Source organism: Pipistrellus hanaki (assembly GCF_964339955.1).
Source record: "Pipistrellus hanaki genome assembly, chromosome: 12".
Classification (NCBI taxonomy): Eukaryota; Metazoa; Chordata; class Mammalia; order Chiroptera; family Vespertilionidae; genus Pipistrellus; species Pipistrellus hanaki.
This window is the reverse complement of record NC_140514.1, coordinates 48870566-48893397: the sequence shown is the minus strand read 5'-3', so window position 1 is coordinate 48893397 and position 22832 is coordinate 48870566. Positions and strand designations below refer to the sequence as shown.

At 40.4% G+C, this 22832-nt stretch overlaps 2 protein-coding genes across 2 annotated transcripts in view; one reads left to right on the top strand and one right to left on the bottom strand.

Moving 5' to 3' along the window:
• PTCD3 (pentatricopeptide repeat domain 3) overlaps positions 1-21864 on the bottom strand; it is a 29536-nt gene extending 7672 nt beyond the window's left edge. Inside the window, exons 1-15 of the mRNA XM_084900234.1 lie at positions 21729-21864; positions 19732-19784; positions 19588-19624; positions 15114-15159; positions 13876-13944; positions 13350-13454; positions 11427-11550; positions 10712-10827; positions 8844-8914; positions 6671-6758; positions 5709-5769; positions 5366-5448; positions 4580-4724; positions 3295-3345; positions 1802-1891 (exon numbers count right to left, since the gene is read on the bottom strand). Of these exons, the coding sequence (XP_084756360.1) occupies positions 1802-1891; positions 3295-3345; positions 4580-4724; positions 5366-5448; positions 5709-5769; positions 6671-6758; positions 8844-8914; positions 10712-10827; positions 11427-11550; positions 13350-13454; positions 13876-13944; positions 15114-15159; positions 19588-19624; positions 19732-19784; positions 21729-21832 (1243 nt within the window). The 5' untranslated portion in view covers positions 21833-21864. The remainder of the gene's footprint in view (positions 1-1801; positions 1892-3294; positions 3346-4579; positions 4725-5365; positions 5449-5708; positions 5770-6670; positions 6759-8843; positions 8915-10711; positions 10828-11426; positions 11551-13349; positions 13455-13875; positions 13945-15113; positions 15160-19587; positions 19625-19731; positions 19785-21728) is intronic.
• A 345-nt stretch (positions 21865-22209) lies between these two features.
• POLR1A (RNA polymerase I subunit A) overlaps positions 22210-22832 on the top strand; it is a 71136-nt gene continuing 70513 nt past the window's right edge. Inside the window, exon 1 of the mRNA XM_084900699.1 lies at positions 22210-22382. Within this exon, the coding sequence (XP_084756825.1) occupies positions 22306-22382 (77 nt within the window). The 5' untranslated portion in view covers positions 22210-22305. The remainder of the gene's footprint in view (positions 22383-22832) is intronic.

Below are 22832 nucleotides of genomic sequence, written 5' to 3'. Positions count from 1 at the left end.
GGAGAAAACTGTAGTTCTTGCTGTAGCTCCTGCTGGGTGGCCTCAGACAGTAGCCGACCTGCACCCCATTGGAGATCCAGAAGCCAAGGTACCTAATAGTCAGTGTGAGACACCACATTTCAAATCCTCACATACATAAGTGACACATTCAAGAGGCAGCCTCAGTGAGCACCAAAGCCCTACTGAAGTAAGTCCTGCACCATAAGCGTGTCTCTAGCACAGCAGTTCTTCCATTATAAACAGTGGGTCCTCACAGCCAATTGGCCTGGAGGTCCATTCCTCCCAGTGTATCAGTAACTACAGACTTTGCACTCAGACCACAAAGGGATGCACCAAGAGCGTCCACCTCAGGTGATTGGGGAGGCTGAGCTACTGGCCCTTATAGGTCACCTACCACACAAAGTCACTCCATCAATACAGGGAAGCAGCCAAATGTGGAGACAAAGAAACATGTCACGAATAAAAGAAATGGAGGAAAGCAAACTACTGGTTGACATAGAGTTCAAAACCACATTTATAAGTTTACTCAAGAATCTTCTAAAAACGGCCAAGAAATTTGATGAGACCTGCAAGGACCTTAATAAGAATGCCAAAAAAAATGGAAAAGGACCAGTCAGAAATTAAGCATACACTGTCTGAATAAAGAATATACAGAAACTCAATTGTAGATCAACATAACCCAAGAATTAAACCAAAGCATGGAAATGTATGTGAGGAAACAAAAAACACCCAACCAGAAAAACAAAAAGAAAAAAGGATCCAAGACAATTTTAAGCATACCAACATTTGAATTATTGGGGTGCCAGAAGAAGAGAGCGAGCAAAATATTGAAAACCTACTAGAAGAAATAATGACAAAAAACTTTCCTTACCTGGTGAAAGAAATAGACTTGCAAGTTCAGGAAGTGCACAGAACCCCAAACAGGAGGAACCCAAAGAGGACCACACCAAGACAAATCATAATTAAATGCCAAGGGCAAAAGACAAAGAGAAAATCTTACCAGCAGCAAGAGAAAAACAGTTAGTTACCTATAAGGGAGTACCCATTCAACTGTCAGCTGATTTCTCAAACAGAAACTATGCAGGCCAGAAGGGAGTGGCAAGAAATATTCAAAGTGATGAACAGCAAGAATCTACAACCAAGATTACTCTACTCAGCAAACCTATTATTCAGAATTGAAGGTCAGATAAAGAGCTTCACAGACAAGAAAAAGCTAAAGGAGTTCATCCACACCAAACCAGGATTACATGAAATGCTGAAGGATATTCTTTAAGAAGAGGAAGAAGAAGAAAAAGGTAAAGATAAACATTATGAACATCAAATAAATACCTACCAACTAGTGAGTTTAAAAATGCAGTGAATAAAAAATCTGATGAACAGAATGGACTGATGAATATAATAGAATCAGGGACATAGAAAGGGCGTGGACTGACAATTCTCAGGGGGGAAGGGGTGTGAGGGGTGCGGGAAGAGAATGAACAAAAATCCTATACTTATGGATGAAGACAGTGGCAAGGGGTAAGGGCATGGGGTGGGGAAATCAGGTGGAGGAGAGCCATGAGGGGAAAAAAAAAAAAGAGGAACACCTGTAATAATCTGAATAAAGATTTATAATAAATAAATAAATAACAAACAAAAAAACACAAAAAACTGCAAGTGGGGAGGAAGCACACAGCACAGTTTACATATAATGTGGCTTTCTCCGAATAACCATCCAAAACACGACCAAGCTCCATGAAACCCTGTCACACTAAAAGGCCTCTCTGGTCACCACAAACAGAAATCAAGCTCTTGGACATACCATCATCCGGGTCCTGTGGCGAGAACTTCTTTCCCGCGATTTCGTTCATTATGTCATAGATCACCAGGGAGGAGCCTTTCGAAGCATTTTCTGCAGAACAAGAAAGCAAACGAGTTTTTATCACGAGTCCATTTCCTGCACCACCTGCCAAGTGCAAGATACCGAGCACCAGGTTGGCCAGGGCTCCTGCTGCTAAAGGAGAAAAGTGCCCACAGAGTGAAACGCTCCGTCAGGTCTGGGACGGTCACAGGTCGCTGTCCATGTGCTCCTGACAGAGACATTTCCCTCTGTCTGTCTCCACTTCAAAGAATCATCACAGCTTAATGTTCGTTAAGGTGGAGGCAGATGGACATACACACACAAACACACCTTCACCAGGAGAACATACTTAGAAAATAAACATGGCTTTCGCCAGTCATCATTTTGTGTTCCTTTTAGGTATAATCAGGATGACAAGTTCAAGAAAAAGAAAACTACAGTTAATGGATATGGGCAGATCTTTAAAATCACATGACCCAAGCATTAATAGGTCAGAAAATGCATCTCTACTACATGTGGAATATTCCCAAATATGTCACACTCTATCCACATTTCCTTCCATACCTTATCCACATGCAAGTGAAAATAGTTTTAATGATATATTTTTTAAAATATATATCTTACTGTTTTTTTACAGAGAAGAAAGGATAGGGATAGAGAGAAATATCAATGAGAGAGAGAAACATTGATCAGCTGCTTCCTGCACACCCACCACTACTGGGAATGTGCCTGCAACCAAGGAACATGCCCTTGACTGGAATCGAAACTTGGGACTCTTTAGTCCGCAGGCCGATGTTCTATCCACTGAGCTAAACTGGCTAGGGCACAGATGTATTTTTTAAATTCCGTGAAGCATGTTTCCATTTATTAGCAAGCTTAAGTACTTTACACCAGCGTTTTTCAACCGCTGTTCCGCGGCACACTAGTGTGCTGCGAGATGTTGCCTGGTGTGCCGTAGGTGCAGACAAGACAAGAATTTTATAATTTTTCACTATTTTGTTTACTTAATATTTCATAATAAAGTAATTATAAAATACTTTCTTTGTGTTATTTGATTCCTATTCAAGAGAATTACTTTATATATAGTCAATATAGGCACAGAGTTAAATTTTTTAACATTTTCTAATGGTGGTGTGCCTTGTGATTTTTTCATGAAACAAGTGTGCCTTTGCCCAAAAAAGGTTGAAAAACACTGCTTTACACATTAGGTGATATTTCTAATCGTACGCCAACCTTGTGAGCACATTTAATGACCCCTCCTTTCCCACTCATTTTACATTTCATCACAAACAAGGATACCACATTCAAGAATTTTTGTTCAGATTGTAGATTAATCTGTGAATTCTCTGTTCTTAATTCACGTGCATGAAGAAAGCCTACAACAATAAACCACATAAACTTAAATATGTTGGATAAATTTTCTACATAAATTAATGTAACAATGTCATACATACCATTTTGATAAAACAGCTGAATAATATAGTGATATGTTGCAAGTGAGGGTTCTTCAATTTAGGTACATAGAAAAAAAAAAAAAAAGAAATGTCAATCACAGCTATCCAAAATATAGCTTACAAATGATACATTTCTATTCCTTTGAACAAAGATATTTCCAGCAAATCTGATTAAGGAAAAGGAGGAGAGGTATCATAAAGATTGAATCACTTATAGAGAGCCCAGCCACCTATTACTAAAATGTTATCCCTAATGTACTTCACTTAAAAAGACTAAAGCAGCCTGCTGGTGTGGCTCAGTGGTTGAGCATTGACCTACATATCAGTAGGTCAGTTCAATATCTGGTCAGGGCACATGCCCAGCTTGTGGGCTCGATCCCCAGTGGAGGCCACACAGGAGGAAGCTGATCAATGATTCTCTTGCATCATTGATGCTTCTATCTCTTTTCTCCCTCTTTCTTCCTCTCTGAAATCAATAAAAAAATTAAAATAAAAAGTGCTGGAAGCCAATTCCAGCATGTCATAATTACAAGAGCTTCAACTTGGGGGCTCAACAAAGGCTGAGTCACATATGCAATTACCTGTTGGAACAGGTAAAGGCACTTCCCCCAAATCTGAATAGGATGATTGCTACCAGACAGCTCAGTGCATCTTAATCTACATGTTATTGCCTCTGACAATACTTCTATACTCTACCTTTTGAAGTGTTATTGTCTCCACCTTTCCTTAGAACAAATTGTGTTAATAAAAAGCAGGGGTCAAGACAACGGGAACTAAGAACGAAGAAGTAATAACTTGAGACTTTTTCTCCTTTAACTGAAGCTCCTGACCCCCAATGCCTTTCAAAATTATCATTCATTTTTGGCCTCTTAATCTACATTCAGCCTTTCTCCAGATTGCTGAACCCTAAAAACACACTAAAGCATACCAATGTGAACGGATTCCTAAAACAACCTTCAATAAAGTAATTATAGAAAGATATACAACACATCGGCACATAGTACACTTATGCTAGAAAATGTTCTGGGATTTAAAACTAACTATAAGTGAACAATTCTTACCATAAAAAAGTACCTAAAATACTAAAAGAACGTTGTAGTCTGCTATAAGGAAAATGGAGACAACAAGGGTACTCCCAACATGTAAATGCTTATTATATGCACCAGGTGGAAAGGGAAATCCCTAAATATTGTGTAAATGGAAAAAAGAACATAGTTTCCTTTTTGCTTGTCTGGACCTGAAACTTCTCATCAGCACTATCTTGGTCACTAGGACGCATCCTCACCTATTCCGATGGCTTTCATTTCACGTAAGGTCTGCAAGGCCGGCGACTTTCCAAATGCATAAAATCTTCGAAGACATTTCAGAATGGTATTAAAAGTCTGTAGATTTGGTGTTACCTTCTGTGCAACCATTTGTTTCAGCAGCTCCTAGTTGAATGAAAAGCAGCAAGTATTTTTTAAGCCTGTGTAGATAACTTGTCCAATAAAAAAACATATACTAAAAAAAGAACTTGACTCTCTGGCCATATATATCTAAAGCAGGTTACTATATCCCTAATTTAAGAATTACCCATTAGTAAGTGAGAACAGGGTTAGTCCCCCCATCTCCACCTGATCAAGGTGTCCAATTGTATTCAGTGCTCTGCCAGGGACTCAAGCAAAAGAGGAGACTACAAATTGGACCGTGCCTTTTTCATTTTTTAAATGAGTTGTATGGTATAAAAGATGTTTCGACCCAATCCAGCAATTTCACTTGTATTAAATTTATGTGATAATTTTTCAAATATATATTACTATTGCAATAAAAAACCTATTGTATTATGGGAAATAAATGAATAAAGGAACCCGGTCTTCCTGAATTCTAGCTGTGTGCTCTGGACAAAGTCACTTTCTTCTCACTGTCAGACACAGGCAACAGGTGGCAGGGATGGCGGAAGGTGTGAACAAGGAGCCACCCTCTGAGAGCCCAGCGGCGACGGCCACGAAGATGCTCGTGAATTTCTCCATCCCACGTATTTCTAGCAAAGGCTATTTCAGGCCCATGTAAAGACACAAGAGCGCCTCCTTACCAATATATTATTCCACTTTTCATCAAATTTCTCATTCATCGCTGCTGTTGCTTCAATCAATGAATTGAAGGTATATACATCGGCTGTAAAAGAAAAAAAGTTGGGGGGCGATTAACCCCTAAATCACTCAATTTAAGGCAAACTGATCATGCATGGGTGGCTCCTGGTTCATTATGACGTGTCCACAACAGTAGAAACCCACCCTCACCTGGCTCTCTACTCCTATTTCAAGCATCAATACCCCAAGAAAAAATTAAAAGTGACACAATGATTGGGTCAAGACCCAAAGATTTTACAGATTCTTGAGAGAAGGAAAGGAGAGGAGATTTTGCCAAACACTGACCATGGAGTCTGTTGTTCAGTAATTCAGCGTACATGTTTAATGCCTCCACAGGAGCTCGGTGCTGGAAGAGGGGAAAAAAATTAAGCTTCCTCAAATGCATTCACATTCAAGAAATATCTGCATGTCTCCTGGTCTGAGGTTTGGTGACACAGCAGTGAATAATGCAGACGAGGCTCTAGTTCTCAAAAAACTCATGCTAGTGCCGAAACTGGTTTGGCTCAGTGAATAGAGCATCGGCCTGTGGACTGAGGGGTCCCGGGTTCATTCTAATCAAGGGCACGTACCTTGGCTGCAGGCACATCTCCAGTAGGGGGTGTACAGGAGGCAGCTGATAGATGTTTCTCTCTCATTGATGTTTCTAGCTCTCGATCTCTCTTCCTTCTTCTCTGTAAAAACTCAATAAAAATATTAAAAAAACAAAAAACTTATGCTAGTGCAGTGGCTCTTGGCAAGGGGCCATCTGTCGCCCAGGTCCCATTCCAGGACTGCCTGCAGGTGTTCTGAGTTGTCACTAGGGAGAGCAAGGGGAGGATGTACCCTGGCGTGCAGTGGAGGCCAGGGAGCAACAAAACACCCTATGACAATGCACTGGACACGTCCCACACCTGATAGTCTGGCCCAGATGTCAATAGTTCTGAGACTCAGGAACCGACTTAGTGGAAATTAAGATAAAAATAAACACAGCCATGGCTGGCATGCTCAGTGGTTAGAGCATTAGACTGCACATGACAGGATCATGGGTTCAATTCCCAGTCAAGGGCACGTACCTGGCTTGTGGGTTTGTTCCTAGCCGCTAATCTGGGAGCGTGTGGGAGGCAGCCAATCAATGTGCCTTTCTCACATCAATGTTTCTCTCTCTCTTCCCCTCCCTCCCTCCTTTCTACTCTCTCTGAAAAGCAATAGAAAAAATATCCTCAGGAGAGGATTAACAAAAAATAAACAAACAAACAAACAAACATTACCTTCACCATTCCTCGAATCATTGTGCAGTAGGAATGTGCATTTTTCTCTGGCATTAGGGCAAAGATCCTCTCAGCATTGTTTTTTGCTCTAGGTACAAGAGAGTACGTGTGAACCAAGGGAGACAGGAGTTTACAATGTTCCAGACACTGCAAGCACTTTATGCATATGTCAAACAATTCTTCTACCCAGAGAGAGCGAAGTGGTTATCATCATTTTGAAAATGAGAAAACCTGAGGTTCAAGGACCTTAAGTTGTCTAAGGTTTTGCAGTTAAATGGCAGAACCAGGACTGAAAAGGAATGTTTACAAATAAGTAATATGTACTAATGTGCCAGATAATAACATTTTGGTTAGCAACAGACCGCACATATGACAGTAGTCTTAAAAAATTATAACAGAGCTGAAAACATCCTATCACCTACAGACATCATGGCACGTGCATTGAATAAGCTACACGCTGCCTGTGAGGTTAGCACATTCAATCACAGGAGGGGCAGCACCACCGAGGCTCCTGTGAGGAAGAGCACCTTATTGTTCACACAAGGATGAAACCATCTATCGAGAGAATGATGAGATCATGCTCAGTATTTCCCCACTGGTAAGTGGCATGTGACTGTATATTCAAGGTAAACGACAACCTGTGCAGGGATCCACAGTGAAGTTTCCCCGTCCTCCATCAGGTACAAGTTGCCCCAGGCAACCAGAAATAAGCAGTTTTTCCTGAATCCTTTCAGTCATTTTATTGTATATGTCATATTCTACAGTGTATCTACTCTTTCTTAAAAATATAAAAATAAAAAAGGTACCATGTTATACAAACTAAGCGGTACCTCAATCCACCCTCTTACCAATGTCTTAGAAATCGCAAAGAACCAGAAGTTGAACCAGGATGCCACTCCAAACCCTTTACTATGTAAAAATTATTAAAATCTAATGAAGAAATTTAATCAGCAATTTAAAAAATATATATATTTTATTGATTTTTCACAGAGAGGAAGAGAGAGGGATAGAGAGTTAGAAACATCGATGAGAGAGAATCATCGATCAGCTGCCTCTTGCACACCCTCTACTGGGGATGTGCCCACAACCAAGGTACATGCCCTTGACCGGAATCGAACCCAGGACTTTTCAGTCCGCAGGCCGACGCTCTATCCACTGAGCCAAACCGGTCCCGGCATAATCAGCAATTTTATTTATCATTTCAAATGAGGTTTTAGACATTAATGGTAGCTTTCCTTCTCTTCAGTCACATAAAATACTGTTCTTTTACTTAGACACTTTTTTTTTTCCTAAAGAACTTTAAACTGATTTGTAGAGAGAAGGGAAGGGAGAAGAGAGAAGCATCAATGTGAGAGCAGAACCTTGATCGTCTGCCTCCTGCAAGCCCCCTACTGGGGTTTGAGCCTGTAATCTTGGTATGTGCCCTGACCAGGAATCGAACTGGCAACCCTTTGAAGCACAGGATAAGGCTCCAACCAACTGAGCCACACAGGCCATGGCTAGTTAGACACTTCTATTTAATTAATTCAAAGCCACTGTGTGGCTAAGTGGTATTCACCTTTTGTTTAAAATTGCTAAACTACATTCTGGTATATGTGTATTCTTATGTACACAAAAATACTAAATCTTTCAGCACTGAGGTCTCCAATTAACAACTGATGAATCTACCAAAGGAACCATACTCGGAGAAAGTTATATGACTTAAGTGGGGGGAAACCAAGTGTGAACATGGTGTTGTTGGTTAGAGGTAAAGATCTTATGAATCTGCACACATGAATACCACTTGGGACATTTATATTGCCCACTAAAAGGAAATTATATTCTAGAGAATATTAAAGGATCGTACCTTCTTCAGGGGGTGATAGGAACATGTTCCAAAGAAAACTGTAATATGAAATTCTAGCACTAAACCGTTTGGCTCAGTGGATAGAGCATCGGCCTGCCGACTGAAGGGTCCCAGGTTCGATTCTGGTCAAGGGCATGTACCTTGGCTGCGGGCACATCCCTACTAGGGAATATGCAGGAGGCAGCTGATTGATGTTTCTCTTTCATCGATGTTTCTAACTCTCTATCCCTCCCCCTTCCTCTCAGTAAAAAAAAAAAAAAAATCAATAAAATATATCTTAAAAAAAAGAAAAAAAAAGAAAAGAAATTCTAATGATGTGCAACATACCTCCAAATAACTCCAAACTGTTGGCCAGCCCTTTTCTTAGATTTCACAGTATTTTCCTCTGTGGCCTCTTCCTGAAATGAACCATCATCAATAAAAATAAAACAAAAGATGACAACAAAAAGCATTCTCCTCATTAGAATACCCAAAATCAGGAAGGCTAATAAAACTTCAGAAAATAAAGGAAGTACTGACCCAGCAGAAGGTGAGGAGGAAACCCAGTAAATGTTTAAGAAATGTGCATTTATTAAGCGTAAGTCAGCTCATTGCAGATGAAAAGCAGAACTGGCCTTTAACGCAGGGACAGCCTGGAGAAACCGTGAACCCAGTGTGCTGTGCGGGGCCCTGACTCAGACACTGGATCCTGAAACAACACGTCTGACTCCTCAGAGGCCAGGTCTGGCTTGATCCATACAGAAACGCTGTTCGTTATTTAAGTGAAAACAAGAGAACGCGACATATCTGGGCATGGAACTAATGTCTAATACTAACCCACACCGCTAAAATTCTGTTTTTATAAGACCACATTTTGTCCTTTGTTATAAACGAAGCTCTGGGGGAGGCTGATGTGGAGCAAGGCAGGCTGGTCAGAACGGCATAGTAAGTAATGGCTCTGCAGCTGGGACTAGAGAGGCAGGGAGCTGGCAGCTCAAGGGACTAAAGATACTCTTGGCAGAAAAGCTATGACTGCAACCCTGCCCATACACTTTAAAAGGCTTATCTATAATAATAAAAGCCTAATATGCAACTCGACCGAACAGCCAAACAGCGGAAGGATCATCTGGACAACCATGCTATGTCACCCACTGGCGCCAGGCCAGCCAAAGTGGATGTGATGCAATTGGTCAGGGGGGAGGGAGAAGAGGGGGTGCCCTGCCATCACCCCATGATCGCCCTGCAGAGGCAGGCCTAGGCCACCAATAGGCAGGCAATGGCAGGTGGGTGGGACCTCCCTCTGCAGGGGCGATCCATCGCAGGGCATCTGGACTGTGAGAGGGTGCAGGCTGGGCTAAGGGACCCTCCCCCTAGAGTGTACAAATTTTGTGCACCGGGCCTCTAGTTCTGTACATAAAAATTTCACATTTAGTGAATAAAAATTGGAAAAGACAGACAAAAACACCCATGAGTCCCATCATCCCAAAACACTTAACTTGATTTTTTCCTTATGTATATGAAAACTTTTTAATAAAAATGGAATATGTATTGTTTTGAGCTTACTTTCCCACTTATGCTCCATAATCCCAGCAGAGCGTGCCCACTCCTGTAGGAATTTTTGAGGGGGCTGTGACCAGGAGGGGGGTCTTTCCTGTCTGCCACATATCACACCGTACTGTAAGTGACAATATAGGGGTTTTCAAACATTTTTGGTCAAAGCTTTGTCTGCATGTGGTACACAAGGTCAAAATATTTTAAAGGAAGGATTAAAATAATTGTTTAAATCTCTCCCTTCCGCCAGGACCGGTTTGGCTCAGGGGATAGAGCGTCGGCCTGTGGACTAAAAGGTCCCGGGTTCGATTCCGGTCAAGGGCATGTACCTTGGTTGCGGGCACATCCCCAGTGGGGGTTGTGCAGGAGGCAGCTGATCGATGATTCTCTCTCATTGATGTTTCTAACTCTCTGTCCCTCTCAATTCCTCTCTGTGTAAAATCAATAAAATAAAATAAAACAAAACAAAATAAAATGTTTTAAATAAATAAATAAATAAATAAATAAATCTCTCCCTTCCTCCACATCAATTTTTATTAAAGCTACTGTACCTCACCACAGGTAAGAACAAATCTCTACTACCCTAACACATAACACAAGAACCACCTTACACTGAGGAGTTACTACCAAAATAAACTTAGAAAATTATTGCCAAAAGCCATTACCAACTCTTCTGATTTTTCCGTTTGTTGAAAATTATAGTAAGCTGAGGGCTCTTGGTCACCATAGTAACATAGTAAATCCAAGAGACTATTAGTTGTTTCCAAAGATACAGTAGTTCCTGTGGGTAGAAGAGAAAAAGGGAAAAAAACTTTGAAACATCAAAGAACTAAAGCCCATTAGGTTAAAAATTTTCACTTTTTCTACGAGCCCTATTTTAGAATTATTCTCCACGTTCACAATGAATACACTTCCCATCAACTTGAACACCTAGGATGATACAGACAAAGACACAATTCCTACTAATCATATGGTTTGACTAAAAGATTAAGATACAAGATGAAATTTGACCCTGTACTCACTTGTTTTATGTACTCATATCCCCAGAGAAACTAGCTCATGGTTTTTAACTAAATTGTTGCCACCTGGTTCGGAACTATTCCATTTGGATCCAGGCCCTCCCTGAAATATTTGCCCAGAAATACTAGCATCAATTCTCTACCTATGATACAGCACAAGTGCACAAACACTAACAAAGCCGCAGCTCTCTCTCGCCTATAATTTTAAAGTGAAGCTAAAGCTGAACTTGAAATATTATTTACTAAATTACTAAAAATATAAACAATGCCATCAAGCAGCACAATAACCCCTGCAACTTTCACTCACAACTCCTGGGACTGCGTGACTGCTGCTAGGGGGGCTTTCCATGAACCTAGTCACCTGCTTGCAAGAGTTGATCAAACATGTCCACCGAAGCTTTGACTTTTTTTAGCTTGATTCGCTCCTTTAGGGCAGCTTCACTTACATCTTCAAGTTGAGGTTCAAAGCACTCAGGCATCAAACACTAGGAAAACAAGATACTGAAATTACTACAAACAGGTGCAGGTGAAAGGACAATAAAGTAGGACAACATTTTTATCACCAACACACAGAAATAAAATGTCACTGAGCCGAAACCAGTTTGGCTCAGTGGATAGAGTGTCGGCCTGCAGACTGAAAGGTCCTAGATTCGATTCCGGTCAAGGGCATGTAGCTTGGTTGCGGGCACATCCCCAGTAGGAGGTGTGCAGGAGGCAGCTGATCGATGATTCTCTCTCATCGATGTTTCTAATTCTCTATCTCTCTGTCTTCCTCTCTGTTAAAAAAATCAATAAAATATATTAAAAAAAAAAAGTCACTGAAATTCACATTTCATTCACCAAATATTATTTATATCATTATAACATGAATGTCTTTGCAGGGAATGCAACTTTATAATATATATATATATATATATATATATATATATATATATATATATATTTTTATTGATTTCTTACAGAGAGGAAGAGAGAGGGACAGAGAGTTAGAAACATCAATCATTGATCAGCTGCCTCCTGCACACCCCCTACTGGAGATGTGCCTGCACCAAGGTACATGCCCTTGACCAGAATCGAACCTGGGACCCTTCAGTCCATAGGCTGACGCTCTATCCACTGAGGCAAACCAGTTTTGGCAGGGAATGCAACTTTAAAAAATTATTTAAAAAATCCTCTTCAGTTCAGAAAACAAGACTATTTAGCTGTCAGCTAGCTTGAGAAGAAATCTTTAAAAAGCACACAAACATAAATATCTCATTCATATCCAAAGAATTCTAATTGAACTAAATTTCCCAATGAGCTGAATTTATTATATCCCCCTGCTAAACTATCCTATCTCCTTTCTTCCCAAACATTTTTAAAAATATAGGTGTTTTTATTGATTTCAGAAAGGAATTGAGAGGAAGAGATAGAAACATCAATGATGAGAATCATTGATTGGCTGCCCCTGCATGCCCCCTACTGTGGATGGAGCCTGCAGCCCAGGCATGTGCCCTGACTGGGAATCAAACCCAGATCTCTCCATGGGACGACGCTCAATCCACTAAGCCACCACAGCCAGGCCTTTCCTCCCAGTCTTGGTTAAGTGTCCAAGTACAGAAACCTTTCACCCTTTATGCTTTCTTTTACTTTAAACTTTTAATATCACCAGGGCATGCTGATTTAACCTCACTCAGTAACTTATTCAAATACTTACTGAATGCCAACCACTTTCCGCCTACTATATCTATATCCGATATTGGGGATATAGAAATGGCAGTCATTCTCTATCCTCAAGGTGCTCACAAACTAATGGAGAAAGCAAATCCTACATAATAAAAGCCTAATATGCTAAGTGTCCGGTTATCCGTTCAACCAAAACATAATATACTATTGATATTCTAAGGCCACTTAACCGCTTGCTATGACATGCACTGACCCAGGGGGTAGATGCTCCGACCGGTAGGTTAGCTTGCTGCTGGGGTCCAGCCTATCAGGACTGAGTGAAACAGACCATACATGCCCTGGAGCCCTCCTGTGGTCCCTCCTTGGCTGGCCAACCTCCCTCGTCCCTCCCTGGCTCTGATAGTGCATCAGTGGGGTCCCTCAGCATGGTCTAGGCCCTCTCGAAATCCGGGACCCCTCGGGGGATGTGGGAGAGCCGGTTTTGGCCTGATGGTGGAACTACCAGTCACTATGATGTGCACTGACCACCAGGGGGCAGATACTCAATGTTGGCCATAAGAGCTTGGTTAAATTTATATTTATATAGTATTATCTGAAAATCGCAATTACCTCTCCTTACCGGTATGTGAGGTTCAGCTATGTCTTTCTGAAAATATTTGGGATGTGAATTAATAATAAACTTGGCTGCATTCTCTCCAGACTTCTTGGCCAATAAAAATGAACGCTATATAAAGAAAAAACAACAACTCAGATATAAATTGTAATTTAGATTCAAGAGATCAAAGTCACATCCTTAGTAAGACTTATTATTCTCCCCCTTAAGAAGGAATGCATCAATACACTGAATCCCAATTAGAAGTTAAATTACATAATACACATCCACCTCTGCTGAGAGTGACATGATTTCAGGTCACGTCTTATATACATTCGGAGGCACATGAAAACAATGCATTCAACGGAGTGGATTGCTCCAGAGTGAAACAGCCTAAATACCCCGCCCCAACCAGCTAGTCTCTAAAACTTTTTTAGTGTAGTAAAGGATTCAAAAAGTTTACCAATTTAGATTTTTACAACTAAGTTACTTGTACTCAAACCAGCAAGATAAAACATGATACTAGAAAAACCACAGGAAGGTAAATACTCACCGATTCCACAGAGGAGGTTGGTATGAGGTAAGGATCATCTAGAAATGCGTAAGGGGCAGCGGTGGTATCCTGTGGAGAAGACACCGAGGTCCCTTTAGCTAGACTTTTTATGAAGAGGACCTGACCTTGTGAGTTTCACTAATGTCCAAAGAGTCTATAAAATAAATTTCAGTTATACATGTAAAACAACGTAGTAATACGTCTGTAGATTTGTATTTGTACGTGTGTGTGTATATATATATGTAGACAGAGAGGGAGAGAGAGAAACGGACTAATGGTCTCTCAGCTCTATAAGACATGTTCTACTTACACACAATTAAAGCACATAATTCTTCAAACCCCCACAACTGCTATTTAAGATCCGAGTCTGTTATCAAAAGGGAGTATTGTTGTTTTAAACTCTATGTAAACGGCCTTAAGGAGGGTCAGTGGTCACAGAAATTGTGACATAAGAAAGGACTTAATTACTTTAGACATTTCCCATAGTTGGAATGAAAAGTATAGTTTCCAGCTAATGAAAATTACATTCATTCAAGTTCCATTTGAGAGGCCTTTATCAAGGTTTGTTTCTCTACCAGACTGCCAGCTCCATTCTTAAATTGTCAACAGAGCAATTATTGAAAAACCACTAAGATAGTTGTAGTAAGAATAGCTAGCATTTATTGAGCATTTCCTTTGTGCTAGGCACTGCCCTAAACCCTTTCACATACACTAATTTATTTCCCACCAAAACCTTGAGGTTTGGTGCTATAACTGATCCTCATTTTACAGAAAAGGGAACAGAAGCATCAAGAGATAAAGCAACTCTGTGATGAAGATCACAAGCTGGTGGCTGTGGCTTCAGGGCCCACATTGGTGATCACTGTCTCCAGCAGCAGGTACAGTTGTTCGGCTGGTACCGTTCACTTGCATTATAGCATCACCCCAAACCGTCTCCCAGCTACATGCATTTCAACAAGCTCTCCAGAGGGTCAGGTTTAACGATCACTGGTAGGGAAAAAACACTAAGTTTGGAAACAAAAGACATGAAACTATGTCCAGGCTTTAACATCCCAACCAGCTCTGAGTCAGAAAATTTAAAAGCTTTATATTCCTCTTTGTTACATGAAGAGACTAGATTAGGTGGTTTCTAAGAAACTTTCTAGATCCATAAAAGTTTAATCGTGAATAACAAGAGGTGTAAGCATTAAATGTGATATTAGCAGAGTTAGACACAGAAACCTCCAAGTCCTACTTACCCTGTTTACTGTGGATGCAAGAGCCTGCAGAACGGCCACTTTATCCCTAAGAATGAGAACCGCAAGTTAACCCTCACCATGGTTTTCACACTCACAAAATGAACACGTGGTTCTACTCTCAGAATGAGCTGATCAATATCCAAGTTCAGGTCTCACTAAAGCCAGTTCATACATCTCAAGATGACTAGAATAACGAGAAAGCTGTCTAGTTCTTTTGCCTAAAGGTGGTTAGCACCATGCTTTGCCTACCGTTTGTACCTACCTACCCTAAAACCATCACCCAGGGTTAGGGATTTCCACCCTCATCTCTTAAGACAGTATCCTACTCTTTCCTGTATCTTATCTCCTCCCCTCGGATAGTCACTGTAGCATCCTGGACTGCTCTTGTCTTCATTATCTGAATTGGTGGCTCTTAATTCAGCTAAATATGAGAATAAACCACATGCTGTACTCAAGACCTCCACGTTCCATGGAGAACTGTCACCTGCATTACTACTGAATTCCCAGACGATTCGGATGCACCCTTCTAATTTAGAATGAATGTCTCAACTACAGAACCTTTATAAGAATGTCAGGCCACTGCCCACTGTACCTATGCGTACAGACCTTTACTCAACTATTGGAAAAGAAGATTTCATCAGAATGACTGACAAGATAATTTGGTTTGAAACATTTTACGACTTTTGTTAGATTTTATGTGTTGCATTCCAAAGGGGAAAGAGTAAAGTTTAATAAACCAAAAAAAAGTTTAATAGATGCCATCTGAAAACAAAGGTACAGGAAGTTTTATAGTACACCAAGGAGGAGTAATTCCCTGATGTAGATATATAATAGGCATTGGTGTTTTTTTTTTAAATAGATTTTTAAAAGGGTGTTTTTTTTTTTAAATAGATTTTTAAAAGTCACATTTATGTAATTTCAGCAAAAGACAAAGACATTCTTTCATCTTTGAGCATTCTCTAACAAAATTTGCACATTTCAGTCTTATAATAGAGCAGTCTTCATAACATACTAAATAACATACTTCATGACATTCAAACTACTCACTAGTTCTTTCTCTTTATTAAATATTTTATTGATTTCAGAGAAGAGGGAGATAGAAACATCAATAATGAGAGAATTATTGATTGGCTCATCCTGCACGCCCCCTACTGGGGATGAAGCCTGAAACCTGGGCATTGAGCCTGAACCCAAGCACATGCCCTGACTGGAAATCGAACTGTGACCTCCGGGTTCATACGTCAACTCTCAACCACTGAGCAATACCTGCTGGACTAGTTCTCTTTTTTAAAGGGTTATTTTAAACAATCTCAATGCATACATTGTCCTTAAGAAATAAGTTAGAACATTACAGGTTATGCTAAAGTGTATGGTATCATCTTGTAACCCTTTCCTATTCCACTCTGAATTTGTTGTATTTCTAGAATGCTTTACAGTATTTTTACATATACATAACAATCATTTTGTATATATGCTCTCTAAGTTTGACCGTATTATACGTGTTACTACATAGAAATCTAATTTCTTTAAATATTACATTGTAGTCCAGCCTTCGTGGCTCAGTGGTTTAGCATGGACCTATGAATCAGGAGGCCACAGGTTCGATTCCCTGTCAGGGCAGAAGCCTGGGTTGCAGGCTTGACCCTAGTAGGGGGTGTGTGGGAGGCACTTTCCCATCACTGATGTTTATCTCTCTCTCTCCCCAAAATCAATTAAAAACATTTTAAACGTTACATTGTACAATAACTACTTTCATTATCTACCTAGTTATTGATGGGCACTTGGGCTGGCCCAACTTGGTATTATTCTCAAGTTATAAAGAACTTTCTCATCCATGTCTCTGAGTGTATATTCAAGTGTTCCTCTAGAATGTCTAACCTGGAAGGTATACACATTTTAAATTGTGATTCTGGCAACTTTCCCGCCACAGCACTGTTCCAACTATATATGCTGACTGCCCTATCAACAAACTTGAGCACCCATTTCTCCACATCCTTTCATGAGCCTAGTAACCTATATGTTAATTATAACTGGGCTCGCTGCTAGCCCTAAAATAACTATACAATTCAGATTAGCCTGTTCAGAACACTACTTTTATCGTGTCACATTTATTATGAAAGCTCACAATGACTCTACAATTTGTCAGGGTTTTCTGTGGCACCTGAGTGATCTGGGAAATCATAGCCTCCAATCACGTTTCACCTCTAAAATAAAGCAAAAATAACATGTAGTCCTTATGGCTTCTTCCAAGTCTAAACGCATCAACTCCTGAGCCTGGAATTCAGGGGCTCTCTATCAGAGAATCTCTATTAATCATTTTTTTGCGAAAGGACAGATAGTAAATATTTTAGGCCTACTGGCTACAGGGACTCTGTTACAACTATTCAGTTCTGCCAGTGTAGCATCAAAGGAGCCAGAGACCATATATTAGCAAATGAGCAAGGTGGTCCAAAAATTTTTTAATTGACACTGAAATTTGAATTTATGTAATTTTCATAGGTAATAAGTCACCTGAGGATATTTTTCCATTGATTTTTAGAGTGAAGGGAGGGCTAAGGGAGGAAAAGAGAAACATGGATTGGCTGCCTCCAGCATGCAATTGGCTCGGAAGAAACCCTGCAACCCATGTATGTGCCCTTGACCGGGAATTGAACCCGAGACCCTTTGGTGCACAAGCTGACTCTCTACCATTGAACCGTACCTGCCAGGGCTAACATAGTCTTCTTTTGACTTAACTATAAAAAAATGTAAAAACTATTCTTGGCTCATGAGCTGTAAAAAAATGGCCTCAGTTTGCTGATCAATGCTCTGCATCAACTCTTACTTCCCTGTTCTAACAGAGCATTTCCCAGGCCTGCCTGCTTGGCCTCTTCCCACCACATGATATGATCATCTTTTCTGTATCTGAGAGTCTCACAGTTTAGGGTTCATGAGAATTACTTGTAAGAATATGCTTTATAAATAAAATTCTTAGTTACTCTGATGCTAATCCATTTTAAGGTACAGGTAAATTTCTACACTTTTCAATAAAACTCACCTTGGTTATTGCAATACAACCACTCTTGATTTATATCATATCCTGTATTGCCTTTAATCATGTGCATAAGTTATGTACACATGTAATAAGCATAAGGAATAAAGTGTAACTATGCAGAAGATTGGACTAGATTATAAGCTATCTGAGCATACCCTCCAAAAACTCCGTTTTGTATTCCCTGAAGCAGCTTCTTCAGGGATAGAGGCTGATAAAATGCTTTGAACTTGAATGTTATTCAGGAAAATGACTCATCCATGGATATGTTTATTTCTACTCTTATTTTGGTTCTGATTCTCATGCCAGGGAAGACAGAAATAAACCTCAATATAATAAAATACTATTAGTGATTAAAAATTAAAAGCAGAGTATAGAATAAAACATTTACCAAATCAATTCTACAAAACTAAATGCATATATAATTTATATTAAAAATGCCATACACTTTATTAATCGAATGCTTATTTAATACTTTGAGGTAGGTACTGTCATTACCCACATTTTACTATAGCACAGAGATGAAAATAATTTGCCTCTGAGAAGTGTGATTACTAAAAATCTTGTTTCCTTCTGCATGTTTTATTTATCCCAGGCACCTTTTGGCAATAACCATTAATACTTTTGTAATTTATTAAGAAGGTTTTTTTTTTGTTGTTGTTAATCCTCATCTGAGGATATTTTCCATTGATTTTTAGGGAGAGCGGAAGACAGAAAGACGGAAACAGCAATGTGAGAGAAACACATCAGTTGGTTGCCTCCTGCACAAGCCTCGACTAGGGCCCAAGCCAGGGAGGAGCCTGTAACCAAGGTACGTGCCCTTGACCAGAATCAAACCCGGGACCCTTCAGTCCACAGGCCAATGCTCTATCCACTGAGCCAAACCAGCTAGGATTTTATTTTTTATTTTTTTGTTAACTTTAGTCTTCAGGTCATACTCAGGAAAGACTTGGCTTTTTTAGGGAGCTTTTGAACACATTCAATAGTGTCATTACTATAAGGATTTTTGTGAAGATGTTTTAGTTCTTATGTATTCAACAAATCCTGAATAAGCAAGGTAATTTGCTCAAGGATCTAAGAGTTAAAAAAGCTAAATTTTGCAATCTGCATCATTTATTTTATTTTAACTTATTAAATACCATAAAGATAATATTTTTGTCTGCTCTCCCAACCATGAGAATCTCCTTAAAAAATTATTCTAAAGAAATTATTTCCATGATTACTCACTGTTATGTAAACATTAACCTGAACTCTGTTCAGAAAGCCTTTTAATTAAGTTTTCATTCCTGTTTTATTTTCTTCTAAACTTCCAAGTTTTTCCTTCCTCAATTGTTCTCTTCCCAAGAATGCTCTCATTGCTCTCACTGAACCCTTTACTTACCAATGTTTTGCTCGTAATAAGCAGTCAACCCCTTGATGAATAAGCACTGACTAAATACTCACCAAGTTTTCCTTTTTGGAATGACCACTTCTTCAATCCCTTAATATGAAAAGTAAAACAGTGAATCAATTTCCCAATACTAGTACTATGGAGAAGTACAATGTGTTAATATACAAATGGAATTATTTCAATATATTTCTATATACCTGTTACATCAGTTTCTTCAACCTTTGGGAGGGCTGCACTTCCAGAACAAAATCTGCAAAAAAGTAAAAGCCCTAAAGTTAATAATCGTTAATGGAGTTGCCACCCCACCTCCATCTATGTGCACTTTGCACCCAAACTTTACAATTTTCATGGATCAAAGTGAGATAATTCATGCCAAATGTACACTGAGAAGACATGACCTCAACACCCCATTCAAAACCATTACAAAACAGATATAAGATATGGGCACAAATTTTTTAAATGTGATAATCACATTAAATAAAATAAAGTCGGGGGAAAAAAGAAAAATTTTAGCACTTGAACAATTGAACAGCTGATCTGAAATAAGGGACTCCCAACTTTAGAAATCTAAAACACTAAAGTTAAGAAGGACAAGATAATGAGCAAATTTTATATTGATAATGTCCTAATAATAATCAAAGTCTATCCACCTAAAGCAATTATGAAGTTATTTTCATGTCAATCCACTTCAACAATCAGGAAAGGACCAAATCAAATATGCATGTCCTAATTTAAACTTGGAACAGCTTTTTTTAAAATTCAAAACGTATAACCATTGACCCATGACAGAGCTATAAAATTTTCTTATCACACTAAAGAACAATCAATATGCCAAACAGATTATGTGCATTATCTTGTATACGGAATGGTACCATTCAGAAAATTGAAAAGATGTGACTGGAAAATACTTCCTCTACTGGCATCTGGTCTCAGAAATCTTTTTTCTCTTTTGGTTGTTAATCCTCACCAGGGGATAGCTTTCCCGCTGCGAGAAACATCTATGAAAGATGTGGTTGCATGTGGTTGTGCATGGAATTGTTAGGGGGCAGAAACAGATTATTAGAAATTAACTATAATTATAAGAAATATCAATCATGCTCTGTTAACCGTGATTGTTTTTTTTCTGATTAGAGAAAGCACTTTCTAACCTCGGTGAGAATTGTACGCCCCGGGACATGGGAGCGAACACGGAAAATGCAGTCCCTCCTCCTTCCTGCCTATCTTTGTGGAAAGATTTACAACCTGGTGGCACACAGTCCTGGAGGCACTTGCTTTTTACACTCCAGCCCCTATTTCCTGTAATGTGGTCCCAAGGCACCTGCTCTCACTGACTCCCCACACCCGGATGACTTGTAAACTGCAATGATTATCCCATGCCCACTTTCCCACACCTGCAATTCCTACTTCCCCACGCAATCTTGACTCATCTTGGCAGTTAGCTGATGGTGGGGTGCAGAATAAATTTTTGTGGATGACCTGCCGCTCTCACACTGCTGGCATTATTGGAATAAACCCTCATATGATTCAACCCTGTCTGTTTAATTGGCTGAAGTAGTGACAGGCAGCCCGGACCCTTTGGTTATCTGATGACAGAACCTGCAACCGGGTACCAGCCTTTGACCCTAAGCAAACCCAGAGACCCTTCCATTGCGTGGGCCGAGGCATTAAAAAAAATAAAAATAAAAATACTATTTTTGCTAAGGATCAACTCTTGCAAACCATGCTTTTTTTTTTTTTTTTTTTTTTTTTTTTAATGACAGAGCACACAGAGCACTGAGTCTTTGTCAAGGTCAGCAGGCAGGAGAGAATCAGAAAAGGTACAGCTCGTAAGCTACCTTTAACTTGAAAAAGTCTTAAAGATTTCTCCGTTTCTACTGGTTGCGTGAAAAGGAGACCAAATCATAGTTTGTTTTTTTTAATTTGGAATGAGATTGCTAACAGGCATACTAACTAGAATGTTGGCTCCGCGACGGAAGGATTCTAGTCTGTCCTGCGGTTATACTCCTGGGTGGGCCAGCCAACCCATCAATATCTCCCTCATAAATGCGTTTTGATCTTTCCCCCAAGCACGCGGCTACGAGGGCGCACGCGCATTCCACTGCCTCGTGCCTCGTTCCACAGGGACGGGGGAAGGGTACACACAGGATTAGGTTGGCACCTGGGACTTCCTCAGGGTTCCTCAAGCCTCTCTTACCTGCATCTAGGGGCCGGTTCACATGCACCTGTCCACCGACCCGTCAGCGGCAGGGAAAGCCTGCAGCGGACCCTCAGCCAGCGCGCCGAGGCCGCCGCCGCCATCTTTGCTTTCTTCGCATTGCATGTTGGGAAAGCATGTGTTCCACTTACTGGATCACCGAGGAAGGGGGAAGGCGGACCGGAATAGCCCGGCTATTGGCTGAGACCGAACAAGACGAAAGCAAACATAATAGAGGTAACAAGCTCTTGGTTTGAAACACTTCGCTACGGAAGTGAAGGCTCAATACGCCTCACCTGCAATTAAGAAATTTTTCTAAAGTGATAATTCTAGTGGTATATACATTCGATCGTTTTCAAAATAAGAGGGCTAGTGAGAGTCATGAAAGTACCTTCCTCCCCCCCCACCCCTAGAGAGGGAATGGTCTCGTCCAGGTAAATCTCCTCCCAGCGAGCCTTTCTCGTGCGCAAGCGCAGTTTAAGTCACATGGCGGCTGTGGGCTCGTAGCTGTGTTGGGAATCTACCGGGGTGATTGGAACTTCTCTCTGGGTGTCAGAACTCGAAACTGACCTGGAGGATGTTGGGCTCAAAGAACGTGCCCTGGCGGCGGCTGCAGGGCATTTCTTTCGGGATGTATTCGGCCGAAGAGCTCAAGTAAGTAGTTGGTGGGAAGCGTGCGCATCTTGTCTCTTGAGCTTGGCGCCTTTATAAACTACTACTCCCGAAATGACTTGCGCCCAGTTTATCTGCTGAGCCCTGGGTTGTCGGGCGCGTGGCCTGCCGGGACCTGTAGTTCCGAGAACGTCTGGGGCTGGCGCGCACTGTTGAGAGTTGGTGGGGCTGCGAATGAGTTTGCTCGGAGCCGCATGGTATTCCCACGGTGCAGCGTTACCCTCCGCCAGTCCTCTCGGTAATTAGCCAGCGTTTGTGAAGTGACTGTAATGTCTCTGGAGCGGTTAGTTAAGCACATCATTAGTTTCTTGTCTACAAAATGACTGTCCTTCAGGACTCAGTTCAGGTTCTGTTTCTGGGACAAGTATTATTCCTTATTCGATCAGTTTATTAACCCACCAATATTTATTGATTTTTTTCAGTTTTTTGCAA